Source organism: Acomys minous, assembly GCF_964271855.1.
Source record: "Acomys minous genome assembly, chromosome: 19".
Lineage (NCBI taxonomy): Eukaryota > Metazoa > Chordata > Mammalia > Rodentia > Muridae > Acomys > Acomys minous.
In genome coordinates this window covers 11,388,749-11,405,343 of record NC_140499.1, presented here as the reverse complement: position 1 = coordinate 11,405,343, position 16,595 = coordinate 11,388,749, and the positions used below count along the sequence as shown (strand labels likewise).

The window sequence follows — 16,595 nt, the reverse complement described above, 5'->3', positions numbered from 1 at the left end:
CATAACTTGTTGTACGTTTATAATTTTAAAATTTGTTCACAAGTTGAACTCAGATAAAATGATACATGCATGTAATCTGAATAAATTACTTAAATAAAACGTAAAAAACAATGAATGTATAACAAAGATAAGTCTAAGGTAAATAAATAGAAGATTCTGCAGGAATTCCAACTTGAAATCGAGTGGTTCGGTCACTGAGTTCTAAAACAGCCCATCTTTATTTCCTTTTCAAAGAAACCTTAGCACCATCCTTTCAATCCCTCCAGAAATGCCGGGTTGTTTCTCCAGTGTCAGAAAAAGCTGAAAGAAAAGAAAGGAACATCGGTTTGAAACTAAGGGGGCAGGTGGTTAATACAAAAGGGAATCCAAAACGTATTTTGACAAAGATCCTTTTAGGGTTCCTATGAGTTAGGAAATCAGGTAGTACCACTTTAAGTATTTGACAAGGAGCAAGTCACTGGAGTGCCACTTTTTCTAAGTTTAGGAATAAAAGCAAAAGTTTGTCCCCCTGCAGATTGCTGCACGTTTTGCTGGGTTAAACCGCAGATGATGGCTTCCGAGCCTGGGCTGTCCTTGTTGGAGGGCATGACGCGCCATAGATTTTTATTTTCATGAAACACACTCCCAGAGGCTCGTGGCCTTCCAGACAGCAGCTGGCGCCAGGCAGAGGCATAGCCTCGGGCCGGAGAAACTACTGGCTACCACTCTGCTCCTCTCTTGGCTGCGCATCCCTGGCAGCGCTGGCCTGTATCACAGCCTAAGCCACCCTATTCAAGCAGACGCTGTTCCCTTCTGGAAGGACATTGGGGGATAGCAGCTGGAGGTTGCTCTTCGGATTTAAACCATCAAGAGATGGTTTAAAGGGAAGGGAGACTAGGTTTGGAGAAAAGCCAGCGCCTCTTATAACTCTTGGTGCCTAAAATGAGTGAGGTGGTGGCCAAATACAGCGAAAGGAGATTATCTCATTTTGAATATCCAGTACTTCTGGATGAGCCAGCGATGTGTACAGCAACTGTCGATTTGGCAGCAAACTGGACTAGGTCAATTGTAGTTCCTTTTCTACTTCGAGCTTACCTCCCTCAGAGCGGTGCTCCGACTGTTTCACAGCTTCCAGGTGGGAGGGAGCTGAGCGAGAGGGAATCAAAAGTCAGCTTGCTTTTGCTCTCCGCTGGTGGCAGATGCGCAGCTGGTTGGTCTTAAGCAGATTGGTGTTAGAGGGGGGGGAAAGCCGGCACTGTTTAGCGTCTACTGGCTTGGGGCGGAGGACTCTCAAAGGGTTTGGAGGTTGGGAGTAGAGTTGTGTGGATTATTGGTGGAAGAAGATGATGTGGGGTGCTAGATGCTTTCCCAGCCACCGCCCGGCACCCCTTGGAGAAGAGTGGGTGAGGAGGGCGTGGGGGCGGGAGCCTCCTTGCAGCGCAAGGAGTGCGCTTTGGCCAAGGGGGTTGTCTCTTTAAGCGCTCCAGAGGGGCTGGGGCCAGAGGGCGGCAAGCGCGTTGCCATGGCACCGGGGCTGCGGGGGCTGCAGGACCGCTAAGCTCGCTAGTCTCCAGTCGTCTCCTGCAGTGCAAGGCTGTGCAGCTCTTGGGCTACCGCGCCCCGAGGTTGGTCTGGCCGGCCACTGCTAGCCTGCGCGCTGTTGCGGGGGTCGCTTGCTGGGTTCGAGCTGCTGCGGTGCCCTCCGCAGCCAGACGCACGTCGCGGTCCTCGAGAGCGAGCCCGGCACTTGGAACTTCTGCCTGGCGAGCCTAACTTCTGCGCGGGGTTCGGACTTGAAGATCCCGAGAGGTGCACCACGTGCAGTTGGGGCGGTGGCTCACCCTCACGGAGATGACCTCCCCACCGTGGGTCTGGTGCTTCTGCATCTGGGCCGCCGCCAACTGGCCGCCAGGAAGCGCCCTACACCTCCAGCCCGGCATGTAAGTGGTGCCCGCCAGCTCCGGAACGCGCTCACAGAGCAGCTTTGGTCTGTGCGCCCCCGCCCTACCCAGGCGAAACCATGGCAGGGGCAGAGACTAGGTCTCTCTGGGAAGCAATGGAGGGATGGGGTACTTATTACCGGGCGGTAGGCATGAGGAAATTGGGGTTGACCAGTATGGGGCGGGAACGTTATCACACACTAGACCTCAGGAACCACCACCGCCCAGCAGAACTACTGCTACTGAAGGTCCAGTGCTTTCAACCTGATGTTTTCTTAGCACCTACCAGACCCCCAGCCCCACCCACCCATCCCCGCCCGAGTTTGAGTGTATGTGTGCTTGTGGGTATGTGTTTCACTTAATTTCTTTTTGGGGAGTAGCTGTCCACTTTATATACAAGGCTTTTTGCATGAAATCTCATGGAATAGGGAATATCTTGACTTTGTGCGGTGTGTGTGTAGAATCCAATGTGTTCCTACACATTTTCCTCCTTTTTTGGGAGGTATAAAGTCCAAAGCATGGATTGTTTCACAGGTCTGATGAGAGAGGCAAGGAGCCAGCAAAGTGAGTTTCAGCAGCAGCCTAAGAGGGGCTCTCTGTGTGGTTTGACGCTCAAGAGGAAGGGGTGCTGGGAGAATTCCTTCGGCATTAGAAATAGATAAAACTGGGAAATGTCTGTTCTGGGTTCCTTGTGAAACACTCACCGGGAGGAGTTTGCGAAAAGTCTAATATCCTGATCTCCTTAACCAGCTGGAGAAGTTTTTTGCCAGATCTTGCTTTAACATCGGGATCCTGTGCTTCGTACAGTCCAGTGGAGAACCTAGCTCAAATCCTGCTTTTCCTGTTGTGCTCTTGGGCTGTTATGAGCAGAGAGCAAAGCCTTTTCAAATTTTCTTCATTCTCCTTTGTGTTTCTGAAATATGAATATTATATAATAGAAAACGGTTTAGAGAAATAAACCCAAAGCTACGCACACCTTTCCTCAGCTTCACTTCTCCCTGCAAGAAAAGCATTGTTTGGGGTCTGCTTTACATTTCAATATTTCACCCTTTGTGCAATTTAGTTCACCCCCTGGTCACTGCACAAGCGTTAGCTATGAACAGGGCCAGGGTGTCATTGTGTCTCATAACTTCTTCACTACATAGTTGCTAACTGTGGATTTGTCTGAAATTCTCAGAGTTACTGTGAGTACGGTTTCCCTGGAATTGATAAGATTTGCATTGTGTACTTTGAAGAGGTGAATTCAGACCCTGGTTCATTTCAAAAGCATCACTCTGTGCATGCGGGAAAGCCTTTATCATACAAACTGCTTCAGAGCAAACTTGCTTTGGCTGTGTCATTGTCAACGTGAACCCTAGTCACCTTACTAGGTTGTCTCAGTCACCCCTAAACGATGACCAACCCCAGTGGGAAGACACTCCTCTCTTATATGACAGAGTGCACCTCTCCTTTCATGGTTGACTCTTGGGTCTGGAATGATGACACTGTATTAAAAAAAGAATTGTAGCTCATATATATATGATTTATATATCAAGTGAGTTGAAGTCTGATACTAAACCCCATAAACTTAATTGAGATGTGTTTACCAAGGAATTGCTGAAGTCACTCTGAGGATTTTAGTGGTTTCTGGTAGGGGAAATCCAGTTCATATTTGTCGGCAGTCCTCTCTGGTGCCGGAGTTTGTTCATTGGGAACCACAGTAGCAACAATTGCCAGGCTTCTTTGCAATTCTTGGCATGTGGAATACAGCCGAGCATAGCACTTGGCGACCACACCTGTCTATTTGTAAACTGTGAGAGAATTCTTCATGAGTTTGCTATTGACCTCTGAGGTCTCGTTACTAGGGAAAGCAGGCATCTGACGAGGTAATTAATGACAACTAATGAAAGTCCACCATCCTACTGACCTACCACTTACAGGCCATCAATGCAGGAAAGACTCATATGTAGCTTAGAAGACCAAGTGACTATGGAGGGGCAGCTAAGCAAAAGATCTAGATACAGGTTACATTTACAATTGTATCCATTAGAAGGTAAACTCATCTAAAAAGTTATTAATGAGACAAAAGATGTGTGCCATGGATTTTCTAGTGATGATCCATCCATCTGGTATTTTTGTTTGATCACATTTTGGAAACTTTGGATGACTAATGTCAGGCTGATTCAAAACACTAGCACTCCACTGACATGCTCATTGTGGGAGCTGTTATCTGAAACCACAGCTAGAAGTTACCTCTCATGACTTCTTATTTAGAGTCCAGATAACTTCAAGCTGCTTTGTACTTGCCAGTCCTGTGACATAAGCAGTGCTCTCACACCCGTTAATGAGGACGAGGCATGGCTGAGTTGAAATTCGCAACGCCAGATCAGAACACAGACAATTGGGTTGCAGAGCTGGGGTTCTTTCTTTCTTTTCTTTGTCTTTCTGTTTTTGATGAGGAGTCTTGTCCAGACCTTGCTAGACTTGATCTCACCCACATGCAGCTGAAAGTGTCCTGTAACTCCTGATTCTCCTGCCTTCACCTCCCAAGTACCGAGGTTACAAGCGGGGTCTGTACCCCTCCACCTGGTTTCAGTTTAACTAGTTGAGAACATTCAGGCCTAGGTTGTATTGATGAAATTCGTTTTAATTTCCCCCATCTCAGTGGGAGTGAAGGTATTTTCAACCCAGGGGATGCTAAGGCACTTTGGGAACCTCTTCTGGTTTGCAACCACTCCAGGTTCTGTAGGCATTCAGTGCTCCACTTGAGTGCTACTTGCGCCACCAATCGCGGGGTGGTCCTGAACAGGAAGGGCTCATTTCCCTCTGCCTACTGAAGATGACTCCTGAAGAGTTTCTGACTGCTCTGGGTGTTGGCCTTATGGTTTCCTCCTGGTTTGATACATTATATCCTGCTATAGCCTTGAGCTCTCAGTAATCCTCCTGCCTCCGCCTCATGAATGCTAGTCTAACAGTGTGGGCCACTTGGTGATGACATTTTGATAAAGGGATATTGATGAACCTACTAATGTTAATGGTACTCTGTACATGTTTTTCACAGGATTAATTAGGAGAAGTAAATAAACTCTACCCAAATCTTTGAAGCACCAAAGACAATGCCCAGCTGTCATCAGTTGTCTTAGATTTTAGCCTCTGTGATGTGTTCTTGTGAACGCTTGCATAATAATTAATGAAATGAAAATAATGAACCTGGAGGAGCTGTAGAGACTCCACCTGGCAGGACTGAATTAAGACAGTGCCCGAGTTCTTGTGGAACCTGGGGTGTTTGTTTGTCTAGCACCTGGGTGGGGAGACTTTAAGAAGGCAAAGTCAGTGTTTGACCCAGCACACTTCTGAACTGCTTGGGACGTCTCACATCCATCCTAGAACATGGGCATCTCACAGAGGCCGTTCTGACATAGACTTCAAAATATGGCATGTATCTTCGCTGTGCAGCGAGAAAAGCCTGTATAAATAGTAAAGGAAGAGATGTTTGCTTTGCTCGTAGTGTCTTAGTTTTCAATCCTGGGCTCTGATGAGTCAGAACAGCACAGCCAATAGTGTGTGGTGGGATAAGGTTGCCCGCTTAAGTGTAGATTAGAAGGGAGAGGATGCTGGGGGTGGAGGATGAGCTATATCTTTCCAGGGTGTGCCCTGGTGACCTACTTCCTGTAACTAGATCACTCCCTGCCATCAAGGCCATTCAATTGAGATTTTCATTAGGGATTTATCTATTGACTAGGTCATTGCCCTCAGGAGCCAGTCAGTCACTTCTATAAATGCTCACCTCTGAGCTCTGCAGTTATGACAAGCCTTCTGAGAGGTTCATGTACAGACCACAGTACTATCCCTCCCTGCCACCGATGTGCAGAAATGTGGTCTAAACTTCTGCACCTGATGTGGAAACCTGGGGGGCATCAAGGACATTAGAACCTGACTGGTTTCCTGGCTGGGGAGTGGTGGCGCCATCACCTCTGATCCCTCTCTTGTGTCTAGAGTCCTTGTTTCTGATTACCGTACTCCCTGGTGGTCCTTCTATCATTTTTCATCTCCGTTCAAACTATGCCCCTCTGATCTTTCTATTAGATGTATAGCTGTTTACTTATATTTAGCAACAGATGTGCCTTCTGCCGTCCCACCAGCTGGACCCAAGCATTTGCCTTACAGCTTGAGCAATCCACGCTTATTGATAATGTTGGTATTACACCCATGGTTCCTGGCTTCTGTTGCCCTGTCTCACATGCTTCGTTGTCTGCTGTCTCTCGTGGGGAGGGTTTCTCACTCCTGCTAGGGCATGAAGCATCCTGGATGCTCAGAGGCTGCCTGACATGTTCTCTCTGTCTGTGTCCCCTTCTTTTTTTTATTTGTGGCTCTTTCATTTGTACTATTTCCTTTCCATTTACAAATATTTTTCTAGTTTCTGTTTGTCATCTTCATCTGTCTTGACCTTTCTTGATCCTGCTCCTTTGCCCCACCTTTAATGTAATTTTTTTTTCTTACAGAGATCTGCCTGCCTCTACCTCCCTGAGTGCTGGGATAACAGACTATGTCACTGTGCCCAGCTAAAGCCAGCTCATTATTGCTTCTTCTGTATCCTTCTTCCCTGCCCCTCTCTCCTTCCCTCCATCACATCCTCCCTCCTTCCCTCCTTCCCTTTCTTCTTTCTTTCTTTGTGTATATACATGTGTGCTCAGGAGTATGTAGCCCGGAGGATAAGTTTGAGTATCTGCTTCTGTCACTTGTCACTTTAATTTTTTTAAAAAAGAAATTAAGAATCACAGCCAGGCATGGTGGCTCACACCTGTAATCCCAGCACTTAAGGAGGCAGAAGCAAGTGGATCTCTGTGAGTACCAGGCCTGCCTGGTCTACAATGCAAGTCCAGGACAGCCAAGGCTACACATAAAAACGCACATATGTCACTTTATTCTAATGGATTCACAAATAATAAACACTGCATGACTAGATTAACGTTGCCACTCCCATACACGTTTGCCCTCTCAATCTCTGTACCTCTCCGTGGATGTCTATGCAATCACAGCTCCGAAGCTGTGGGCCTTCACTTAGGGTTTACCCTGTCACTTCACTTGCATCTTTATGCACTTATCCAGCACAAAGAAAAGTGTACAACAGTTAGAACTTGACACATGTGTCCTTCCTGTGCGTCCTGTCCTTCCTCGTCACCTAAAAGCTGTCTTTGTATACTGTACCCATAATTTTTTTTTTACAGATATACGTGTATATACAGTTATAGGCCAGGATCTGCATATACATGAGGACAGTCTTTTTTTTTTTTCTGAGATTGGGTGACCTCACTTTATGTCACACTCTCTAAAGCCATTGTTTTTTCTTTCAGGTTTAGCGCTTCCGTTTTTCCCTTTCAGCTGAATCATACTCCATTTTGAACATGTTCGAGATTTAAAAAAACCTAACCATTTGTTGATGAGATCCAGGCTGTCTCTGTTTCCTTGCTGTAGTAAATATAGAAACAATAAACATGAATATGTAAATATCTCTATGGTAAAGTCCAGAGTTCTCTGGGTACATACTCAGGAGTGGAACACCTTGGTCATGTAGAAGTTCTGTTTTTAACTTCTTAAGGAAACCCATATTAATTTGCAAATGAATGTTATGCTGGATAGTTTTAAATTATTTATTTATTTATTCACTTTACAATCTGATTTTTAAAAGTAGGGTTAATTTGTTTGTTCATGTCCCATTTCTTGAGTTCTTTATATATTTTGGATAGTAGCCATCTGTTGGATATAAGGTTGCTGAAGATCTTTCCTCATTCTGTTGGCTGCCATTTTGTCCCATTGACAGTGTCCTTTGCCTTGCAGAAGCTTTTCAGTTTCATGATGTCCCATTTATTAATTGTTGACCTTAGAGCCCGAGCTGTTTGTGTTCTGTTTAAGAAGGTATCCCCTATGCCAAGCTGATCTCCACTTTCTCTTGTATTAGATTTATTGTGCCTGGTTTTATGTTGATGCTTTTGATTCACTTGATCTTGAGTTTTGTGTGGTGATAAATATGGATCTATTTACATTCTTCTTTTACATGCAGACCTCCAGTTAGGCCAGCACCATTTGTTGAAGAAGCTTTTCCCCCAACAGTATAGTTTTGGTTTGTTTTTAAAAAAAAAAATCAAGTGCCCATAGGTGTGTGGGTTTATTTCTGGATCTTAGATTCAATTCCATTGATCAACCTGTCTGTTTTTATGCCAGTACCATGTGGTTTTTATTACTATTGCTCTGTAGTACAGCTTGATATCAGGGATGGTGATATTTCCGGAAGTTCTTTTATTGCACAAAATTATTTTTAGCTATTCTGATTTTTATGCTTTTCCATGTGAAAGTTGAGAATTGTTCTTTCAAGGTCTGTAAAGAATTGTGTTGATATTTTGATGGCAATTGCATTGAATCTGTGATTGCTGTTGGTAAGATGGCCATTTTTACTACGCTAATCCGATCGATCCATGAACATGGGAGATCAGGAGTGCTGCCTAGTTTTATGTCAACTTGACATAACCTAAAGTCATTTGAGAGAAGAGAACCTTAATTAAGAAAATGCCTCCATTAGATCAGGCTGCAGGCAAGCCTGTAGTGCTTCAGGAGGGCCCAGCTCATTGTGAGTGATGCCATCCCTGAGCTGGTGGTCCTGGGTTCTATAAGAAAGAAGACTGAGCAAGCCATGGTGAACAAGCCACTAAGCAGCACTGCCCCCCCTCCATGGCTTGGCATCAGTTCCTGCCCCAGGTTTCTGCCTCATTCAAGACTTCCTGTCTTGAAGTCTTTTGATGATGGACTATGTTTTAGAACTGTAAGCCAAATAAACCCTTTCCTCAACAAGCTATTTTGGTCATGTTGTTTCATCACAGCAATAGTAACTCTAACTAAGGTGGATGTATTGATTTGCATTCTTCATAGCAGTGAATAAGGTGCCTCTGGGACCTCAAAGTAGGTTTAGTTTGCTTTTTCTTTATGTCCACGAATGTTGAGCAGTTTTAAAAAATGGTAGGTGGTCACGTATGCCCCCCCCCAAGCATTTCCTTACTCTTCTTGAACATTGTGCATTCAGGTTTTAAGCAATCTGTTGATTGGCAATTTTATTTCCTTGGTGTTAGCTCTCCTTTGAATTGTAGCTGATAATGACTTGCTCCCATTCTGTGGGCTGTCTGTGCTCCTATGATGGTCTCCTTTACTGCACAGAAGGATTTTAATTTCATGTGGTCCCATCTCTTGATACTTGGGGACTACTTCTGTTGCACTGAAGTTCTGTTCAGAAAGTTCTTGCCTACTCCAGAGCCTTCAGGAATAGCCCCTATGTTTTCATCTAGAAGTTTTAGCATTTCAGGTTTCAAATTAAGATATTTTATCCATTTTGATTGACTTTCTTGTACAAGGTGAAAAATAACAACTCAATTTCATTCTTCTGCAGGCAGAAATCCAGATTTGTGCACATACTTTGTAGAATAGGCTATCTAATGTATGTTTTAGCCTCTTTTGTAAAAAAATTATATGGGCATAGCTTTATCCATTTATTTCTACGTCTTCTATTCAGTCTCCGTTGGCTTACCTGCCTGGATTTTTGTTTGTTTTTGTTATTTGAGACAAGGTCTCTCACCAAAACTGGAATTCATATGTGGACTGGTCAGCAACCTCAGGGACCCTCTTGTTTCCGTCTCCCCATCCCTGGAATTATCAGGCATGCGCGGCTTTTATATGATGCTGGAGTATTGAACCCAGGTCCTCATGCTTGCACAGAAAGCACCTTGCCGCTGAGCTACCTATCTGAAACTTCATTTCTTATAATTTATCAGTTAGCTGATTGCAGTCTGGTTCCCTCTGCTGTTGTTCTTTCCCAGAAGCCATCTTCACTGAGGCTACCCCACCCCCCACTTTCTGTAGCATGTGGCATTGCTAATGCTTTCCGTTTCTGCTTTTCTATAGCTCCTCTCTTGCTTTTTTTTGTCTCTGTATTCCCACTCTGCCCCTGGCCATGCCCTTTCTCCTCCCTTTCTTCCTACCAGCTCCATCACACAGTCTACTCTGATGTGGCCTCGATCTCCACAGCTGGCTGCTGGCTCTTCAGAACCACAGACGTGCACTTCGAGCCAAGTACTTATCATCTCCATGGTGTCCAGCTCAGAATGCCACAGGCCATCTCTCCTTATTCCTGCCTCCTACGCTTGCTTTTTTTTTTTTTTTTTTTTTTTTTTTGGACACTTTGCCTATCTACTCTTTTATTATACCTGAGAACTTTAAAAAATTACTTTTCTTCTAATTTATTTTCTCACTTCTGAGCTTAAGGTGACATGATTACAACAAGCCTTTTTATAGAAACATCTAACATTTCTGTTAGTGGCCAAATCCTAAATAAATGCCAGCATTGAAATACCCTTTGTGCAGTTCTTAGTCCTGTTTTTACATGTATCCCAGCTTGCTCCTTGTGCTCACACAGCATTATGGTTAGCTCATGGCCTTTTTCATGTACTTTAAAATTTTGTCATATATATATATATATATATATATATATATATATATATATATATATATATATAATTTTAAAGTTACATTCACTTTGATGTATACTGTGAAACTTGAGTGTCACGGTGGGATATAGTACACCTGTATACAATGTGTGATGTTTAAGTTCAGGTAAGCCTGTCTGTATCTTTAGCCATTTACTTCAGTGTGTATGTGTTACATGTGAGTGTGCAAATGTACCTGCCAAAGGACAGCCTTGAGCATAATTCCTCAGGTGTTGCCCATCATCTTCAACTTTTCCAAAGACAGTGTTCCCTAATAGCCTGAAGTTTGCCCAGTGTGTTAGGCTGGGTACTCAATGAGCCTCCAGGCTCCACCTGCATCCATTTGCCTATCACTAATATTACAAGCACATACCACGATGCCTGGCTCTGCCTCCTCCTTTTTGTAGGTTCTGGCAAGGCAAGCACTTGATTTATTGAGTTATCTCTGCAGACTCATCACTTTTCATATTGAAAATATTTAAAATAATTTCTTCTTCTAGCTTGGAATACATATAATATACATAGATGACATTGTTACAATCTACACTTGCCGTGATTCTCTGCCCGCAGAATCCTGGATAGGGGTGGCAAGGGAATTTAGAAAGGATAGACACAAGGGCATACATACTGTGAGGTGGGATTAAGCACTGCTCACAACCTGGAGCCCCAGCATGTTTATTAGGTACAGCACAGAAGGATGATTAGCTGGTCAGGGTAGGAAGTCTCTGTAGGCAGTGATCTCAGGCAGTAAACATTATGGAGGAGGACGCTGCAGTTGTTGGTCCTTGCACACACTAGTCAATTGTTCATAAACACACATACTAGGGCTTCTCAAGGAAGACTTTGATCCTTCTCAAACCTGAACCACTTGGGAAATGGCTTTGTCAATTTACCATGAGCCAATTGGTCTTGGCTTCCTCAAGAGTCTGTGCTTATGTCAACACACATTCAAGCAGGACTTCACTCAGTCAGGGTCTCTGCCTATATACACTTACTCTACGATGCAATAAAACAGAATGTATTGCTCCTTCTGTTTGTACTTAGAATTTATTTGTCAATGATACACCACCCTTCTTCCCTATTCCCCCCTTTGCCTCTGTTCATCACCAGAGTATGGTAAATGTTCCTGAAAGCAACACTTTTAATGCCACATATGAGTGAGGACCAAGTAGTATCTGTCTTTCTGTGCTTGGATTATTTCATTTAACACACTGTTGCAAATGAAAGGTTTCAGTCTCCTTTTCAGTGGCTGAATTAGGGATAAATGTGCATATATAATGCATATACACTTACAGATGCATATGTGTTCTCCCACTATCCATCTTTATATATACATATATATGTGATGTGTGATATTTCAAAAGTGACTTTAAAATGAGTTTATTTCAAAAGCGAGTCTCTAGTAACCATTTCCTTTCATTAAACAACTGGGTTATCAGTTATCATAAAGTTTTAAAATATTTACCATGTGCTAGGAACAAATTATATGCTTTGTATATTTTAACTCACTCAGTCCTCACAAAATCCATATCAGAAGATGACACTGAAGTGCTTATGTTATGATAAGGAAGCAAACGTATGGAGAGTTCACATTTACCTAGAGAAATTGCACATCAGGACATGACGCTCCAGAGAAAGTTCATAGAGTTAATTCAGAAAGAGCCAGGACTCAGATCTATGCTGGTCTGAACTCTGTGTGCCTAATTGTTGCATTGTACATGGGGACTTTTATTCTGACACTGTTCAATTTCATAAACATTTACTAAACACTTGTCTCTTCTCTCCAGTCCCCTTCTCTTAGTGAGGAGTTATGAAATGTCATAAGCTAGCAGGTTAGTCGGCCACAGCTGTTAGCAACGGAGAAAAGACAGATTCCTCAGTCAAGTCAGTCTCCCGCTTGTCATCCCTTCAGTGCAGACAGCATGAGCTTAGTGCCTGCATCACTAACCTCCTCCCTCACGTCCACGGGGCTCTTGATGTCCAAAAGATGCACTGCACTGCACACAGTCAGAGCCGAGAAGCTGAGCGCTGAGGGTGTTGTAAGGAGCCTGTTTACAACCCCTTCAAACCCTCACTAAGTGGGGAAATAGTCTTTGTTCTAATGCTCAGGAGAACTCCTTCCCTCCCCCGCCCCCGCCCCCCGCAGCAAGAGATGCTCTGTCCTCCTCCGGAGGCTGTTTATTGTAGAAACATCCTTCCGGAAGGTGAACAGGCTGTCAATGGCACTAATTAATCTTTGTTCTTATTATTGTAGTTCCAGGGATGGATTCCAGGGCATCAGCGTTGTGTAGGTGAGGCAGGTGTTCTCCCACTGAGCTCCCCCATCCACACCATGATGCTGTCTAAAATTTTTAAGAGATGTGCTAGAGACCTGGAAAAGCTATCTCTCCTCACTCTTAACATTTTTCTTCGTGTTTTAGCAGCACACGCTAAAGTGTAAGCCCAGTTTTATTCTTCTCCACTGCATCCAACCCTTTGGTTGTGAGCACATTCTCACTGGAACTAGGTACGCATCGGTTTGCTGAGCCCATCCCAGAGCCCCTGTCCAGACACTAGTGCTCGATCGTTTTCTTGTTTTGTTTCTGTTTTCCCTTTGATACTGAAGTCAGATCACTCATTTGGTTCCTTTATATGTGTTGGTTTTCCGTCCTTGTAACTTTGTTCAACAAACATTTGTTCAGAGATATGTAAGATCTGGAGGAATGTAAAACAATAAACCGATGACTACCCATACGTGGTTCTAGCCCATCTGGGAGAAGGGAAGAGAGCAGGGCTTCCAAGTAGCTTGGCAGGAGCTGGTCATCCTTCACCGGGCTCCTTTGGGTGGGTAAAGGTATGCTGGATGTAAGGGGCTGATGACAATGGTTGTGGCAGATGGATGAGACTAAGAAATGGAGGCAACACCTTCCCTTAGGGAAACTGAGATAATTCTTTTTTTTTTTTTTTTTTTTTTTTTTTTTTTAGTTTTTCGAGACAGGGTCTCTCTGTGTTAGCCTTGGCTGTCCTGGACTCACTTTGTAGACCAGGCTGGCCTCGAACTCACAGCGATCTGCCTGCCTCTGCCTCCTGAGTGCTGGGATTAAAGGCGTGAGCCACCACGCCCGGCTCTGATAATTCATTTTTTGACCTGCACATCTGGAGAGAGTAGACTGCACAGAGCTAAACAAAACAAGAGTCTAGGGAGATGGAACAGGCAAGGAAGGCTTAGCACGCTGCTGTGGAACTAGCAACCAGTGTGGGTTCACGCTAACACGCTGTTCATCTGGGTATGCTCTGTACCTCAGCTTCTTATTCCCATGGCCAACAGGACTTGGACTCAAACTAGAAGCACAGTTACATTCATATCCTGAGCGAAGAATGCATTAGAAATAAATCCAGGCCCAGAGTGTCCCACTTGGTGCTTCTGTCAGCAGTCTAAGGACAAGTAGGTGATGCTAAAAACAGGAGATATAGCTGGACATAAAAGGACTAGCCGGGTGTGGTGGTGGTGCACACCTGTAATTTTAGCACTCCGGGAGGCAGAGGCAGAGGCAGATCTCTGTGTGTTTGAGGCCAGCCAGATCTACAGAGTGAGTCCAGAACAGCCGAGGCTACACAGAGAAAGTCGTCTTGAAACAAAAAACAACAAAACAAAACAAAACAAAATAAAACAAAATGACAGACTGGAAGGACTACTATCAAGAGGGGTAAATGAGAGTGTTAGCTGAGGGAAAAGGGTTTTAAGGAAATGGGAACATTGGGAATACAAGGAGCCTTCTGGAAGGTGTTCTAGAGTCAGTATGTGGGCCTGTGTGCCCTGGGGTCCCAGCTGTGGGCTCCTAGAGAAGACCAGAAGAGAGGAGTCACAAGTGTGCTCTGCACTGGGGCCACAGTATGATGCTAATGTGGAGAGGTGAGGAGAAAGCATCAGCAAGAAAGGACACTGGGGTGTTCTGATATAGAGAGACAGGGCTGAGGGAAAAGGCCCCAAGGAGGAAGTTGATCTATTGAGGTGCTGAAGACAGCCTCAGAAAAGTTGTATAAAGTAGGATCCTGGCAAATGGACAGGGCCACCCATGGAGAGTGACAGCCTCAACCGCCTACAAAGGCCCAGTGGACACGCACTGGTCTACTAGAGAACATCACTCCCACAGGCATCATTTTTGGTCATGGGGATTAGAAATGGAGACCTCTGCAGAAGACTCTCTGTACATCTTGCATGAGCAGATATTCATTTTGTATCTTTGATTATTCTCTGTTCATTAGTACTCTGGTTAGAAGTTTCAGCAGATCATTTCTTTGTTTCTCAGCCACTAGAGATTCCTTGTTGAGAATTCTCTGTTTTGCTCTGTACTCCATTTTTAACTTGGATTATTTGGTTTAGTCATGTTTAATTTCTTGAGTTCTTTATACATTTTGGGTGCTAGCTCTCTGACCAATTTAGGTTTGATGAAGATCTTTTCCCATTCTGTAGAATGCCATTTTGTCCCATTGACAGTTTCCTTAGTCATCAGGGAAATGGCTCTGATTCCATCTTACACCTACTAGAATAGCTAAGATTAAAAACTCAAGTGATAGCACATGCTGGTCAGGATGTAGAGCAAGGGGGACACTGCTCTACAGTGTTGGAGTATAGATTTGTACAAACTGGTGGTTTCTCAGAAAATTGGGAATAGTTCTACCTCAAGACCCAGCTATACCACCTAGCTGGGCTGCCTTGTCAGGCCTCAGTGGGAGGGGTTGTGCTTAGTTCTGCTGTGACTTGAGTTGAACTCTTGTGGGTGGGTTTGTGTTCCCCTTCTTCCACTAGGGGTCCTGTCCAGTTAGAGGGTGTCCTCTTCAGTGACTGGAGATGCCAGAGTGGGTTGGTACCCATGGGTAGGGGGACTTCCCTTTCTCTGAGAAGGAGAGGGGGGATAGGGTTGGAACAGAGGACAGGACTGAGAGGACAGGAGGAATGGGGCTGGGGTCAGGCTGTAAAGTGATTAAATAAATGAATAAATAATTTATATAAATGAAATTAAAAAGAAGTTTCAGCAGAGAGACTGTCCTTCCATATTTCTCCAGCAGGACTTCCCAGGTCACAACTATCAAGCTGTTCTTGCATCTGCAGGATTATAAAGGAAGGTGAGATAGTTTCTAGGAGACATATCAGTACGTATTATTACAGGATACTTACCTAGCATGAAGGAGTTAGGGGCTAGCATTGCTGGTATTAGAAGGAAGAATCCCAATTCAGTATAAGAAGTTCTGGAAGTCATCATGGTGGCATAGGAAGGGGCCATGGGCTGGGTCAGGTGGACATTCACTGGAGTGAGGTGCTAGCAGCTGGGCAAGGGAAGTGTCTTATGAGGCCCCTGCTGCACAGGGAGCGGAGTCTCTGTGTTCCTAGGCACATGCAGTTCTACTCCTGCCACCGTGTCCCAGGGTTCCCAAGTGCACTTTGTGATGTAATGCCCTGCAGCCTTTGCTCCAGATAAACTCCATGGTCTCCTCCATCTCTTCCAGGATGAGTGCTAATGTCCAGCACAAAAGTTATCCATAAATAACAGAAATGTGCAGCACTCTGAGGTAGGGAGCTACAGTGCATCTGTCTGCCTCAGCAATGGAAACTGATGTTTGTATTTGATACAGATGTCTAGAGAGTTCTAGTTTGCTAAAGAAGAAGAAGAAGTAGAAGTAGTAGTAGTAGTAGTAGTAGTAGTAGTAGTAGTAGTAGAAGAAGAAGAAGAAGAAGAAGAAGAAGAAGAAGAAGAAGAAGAAGAAGAAGAAGAAGAAGAAGAAGAAGAAACTCCAAACTCAGTTTGATAGCCATGTGGAAAGGGTGTTTGGGATTTTGAAGGAAGTTTCTAGGCAACACCATGAAGTCAGTTCCTTGTGTATAAATTATGTCGCTTATCAACTTATGATCTGGAAGACGTTTTCTGTCACTCTGCAGTGGATAGTTTTCGGTGGTGTTTAATGTTCCTTCTCATTAATATGCTTAATTAGGAATTGACAGGAATTCTGAGCTTTAGTGCAGTCTGCCCTTGAGGGGACAGGCAGTCCCAGGAGACTTCAGCTCTCAGATTTTGAATTATTGAGGAAGCTGCCTCCATGATTTAGTGTAGTAGAAGCTGATCAGTAAAATCAGCCAGTTTGAACAGCTTCAAGCCCCACATGCTCTGTCACACTGTGAAGGGCGTCATGC

At 44.3% G+C, this 16,595-nt stretch overlaps 1 protein-coding gene across 1 annotated transcript in view; it reads left to right on the top strand.

Annotated features, from left to right (window-relative positions):
* The first annotated feature begins 1,797 nt into the window (after window positions 1–1,797).
* Window positions 1,798–16,595, top strand: part of LOC311589894 (EGF-like and EMI domain-containing protein 1) — a 689,354-nt gene continuing 674,556 nt past the window's right edge. The window contains exon 1 of the mRNA XM_084768621.1: window positions 1,798–1,919. Coding sequence (XP_084624747.1) covers window positions 1,831–1,919 — 89 coding nt within the window. The 5' untranslated portion in view covers window positions 1,798–1,830. The remainder of the gene's footprint in view (window positions 1,920–16,595) is intronic.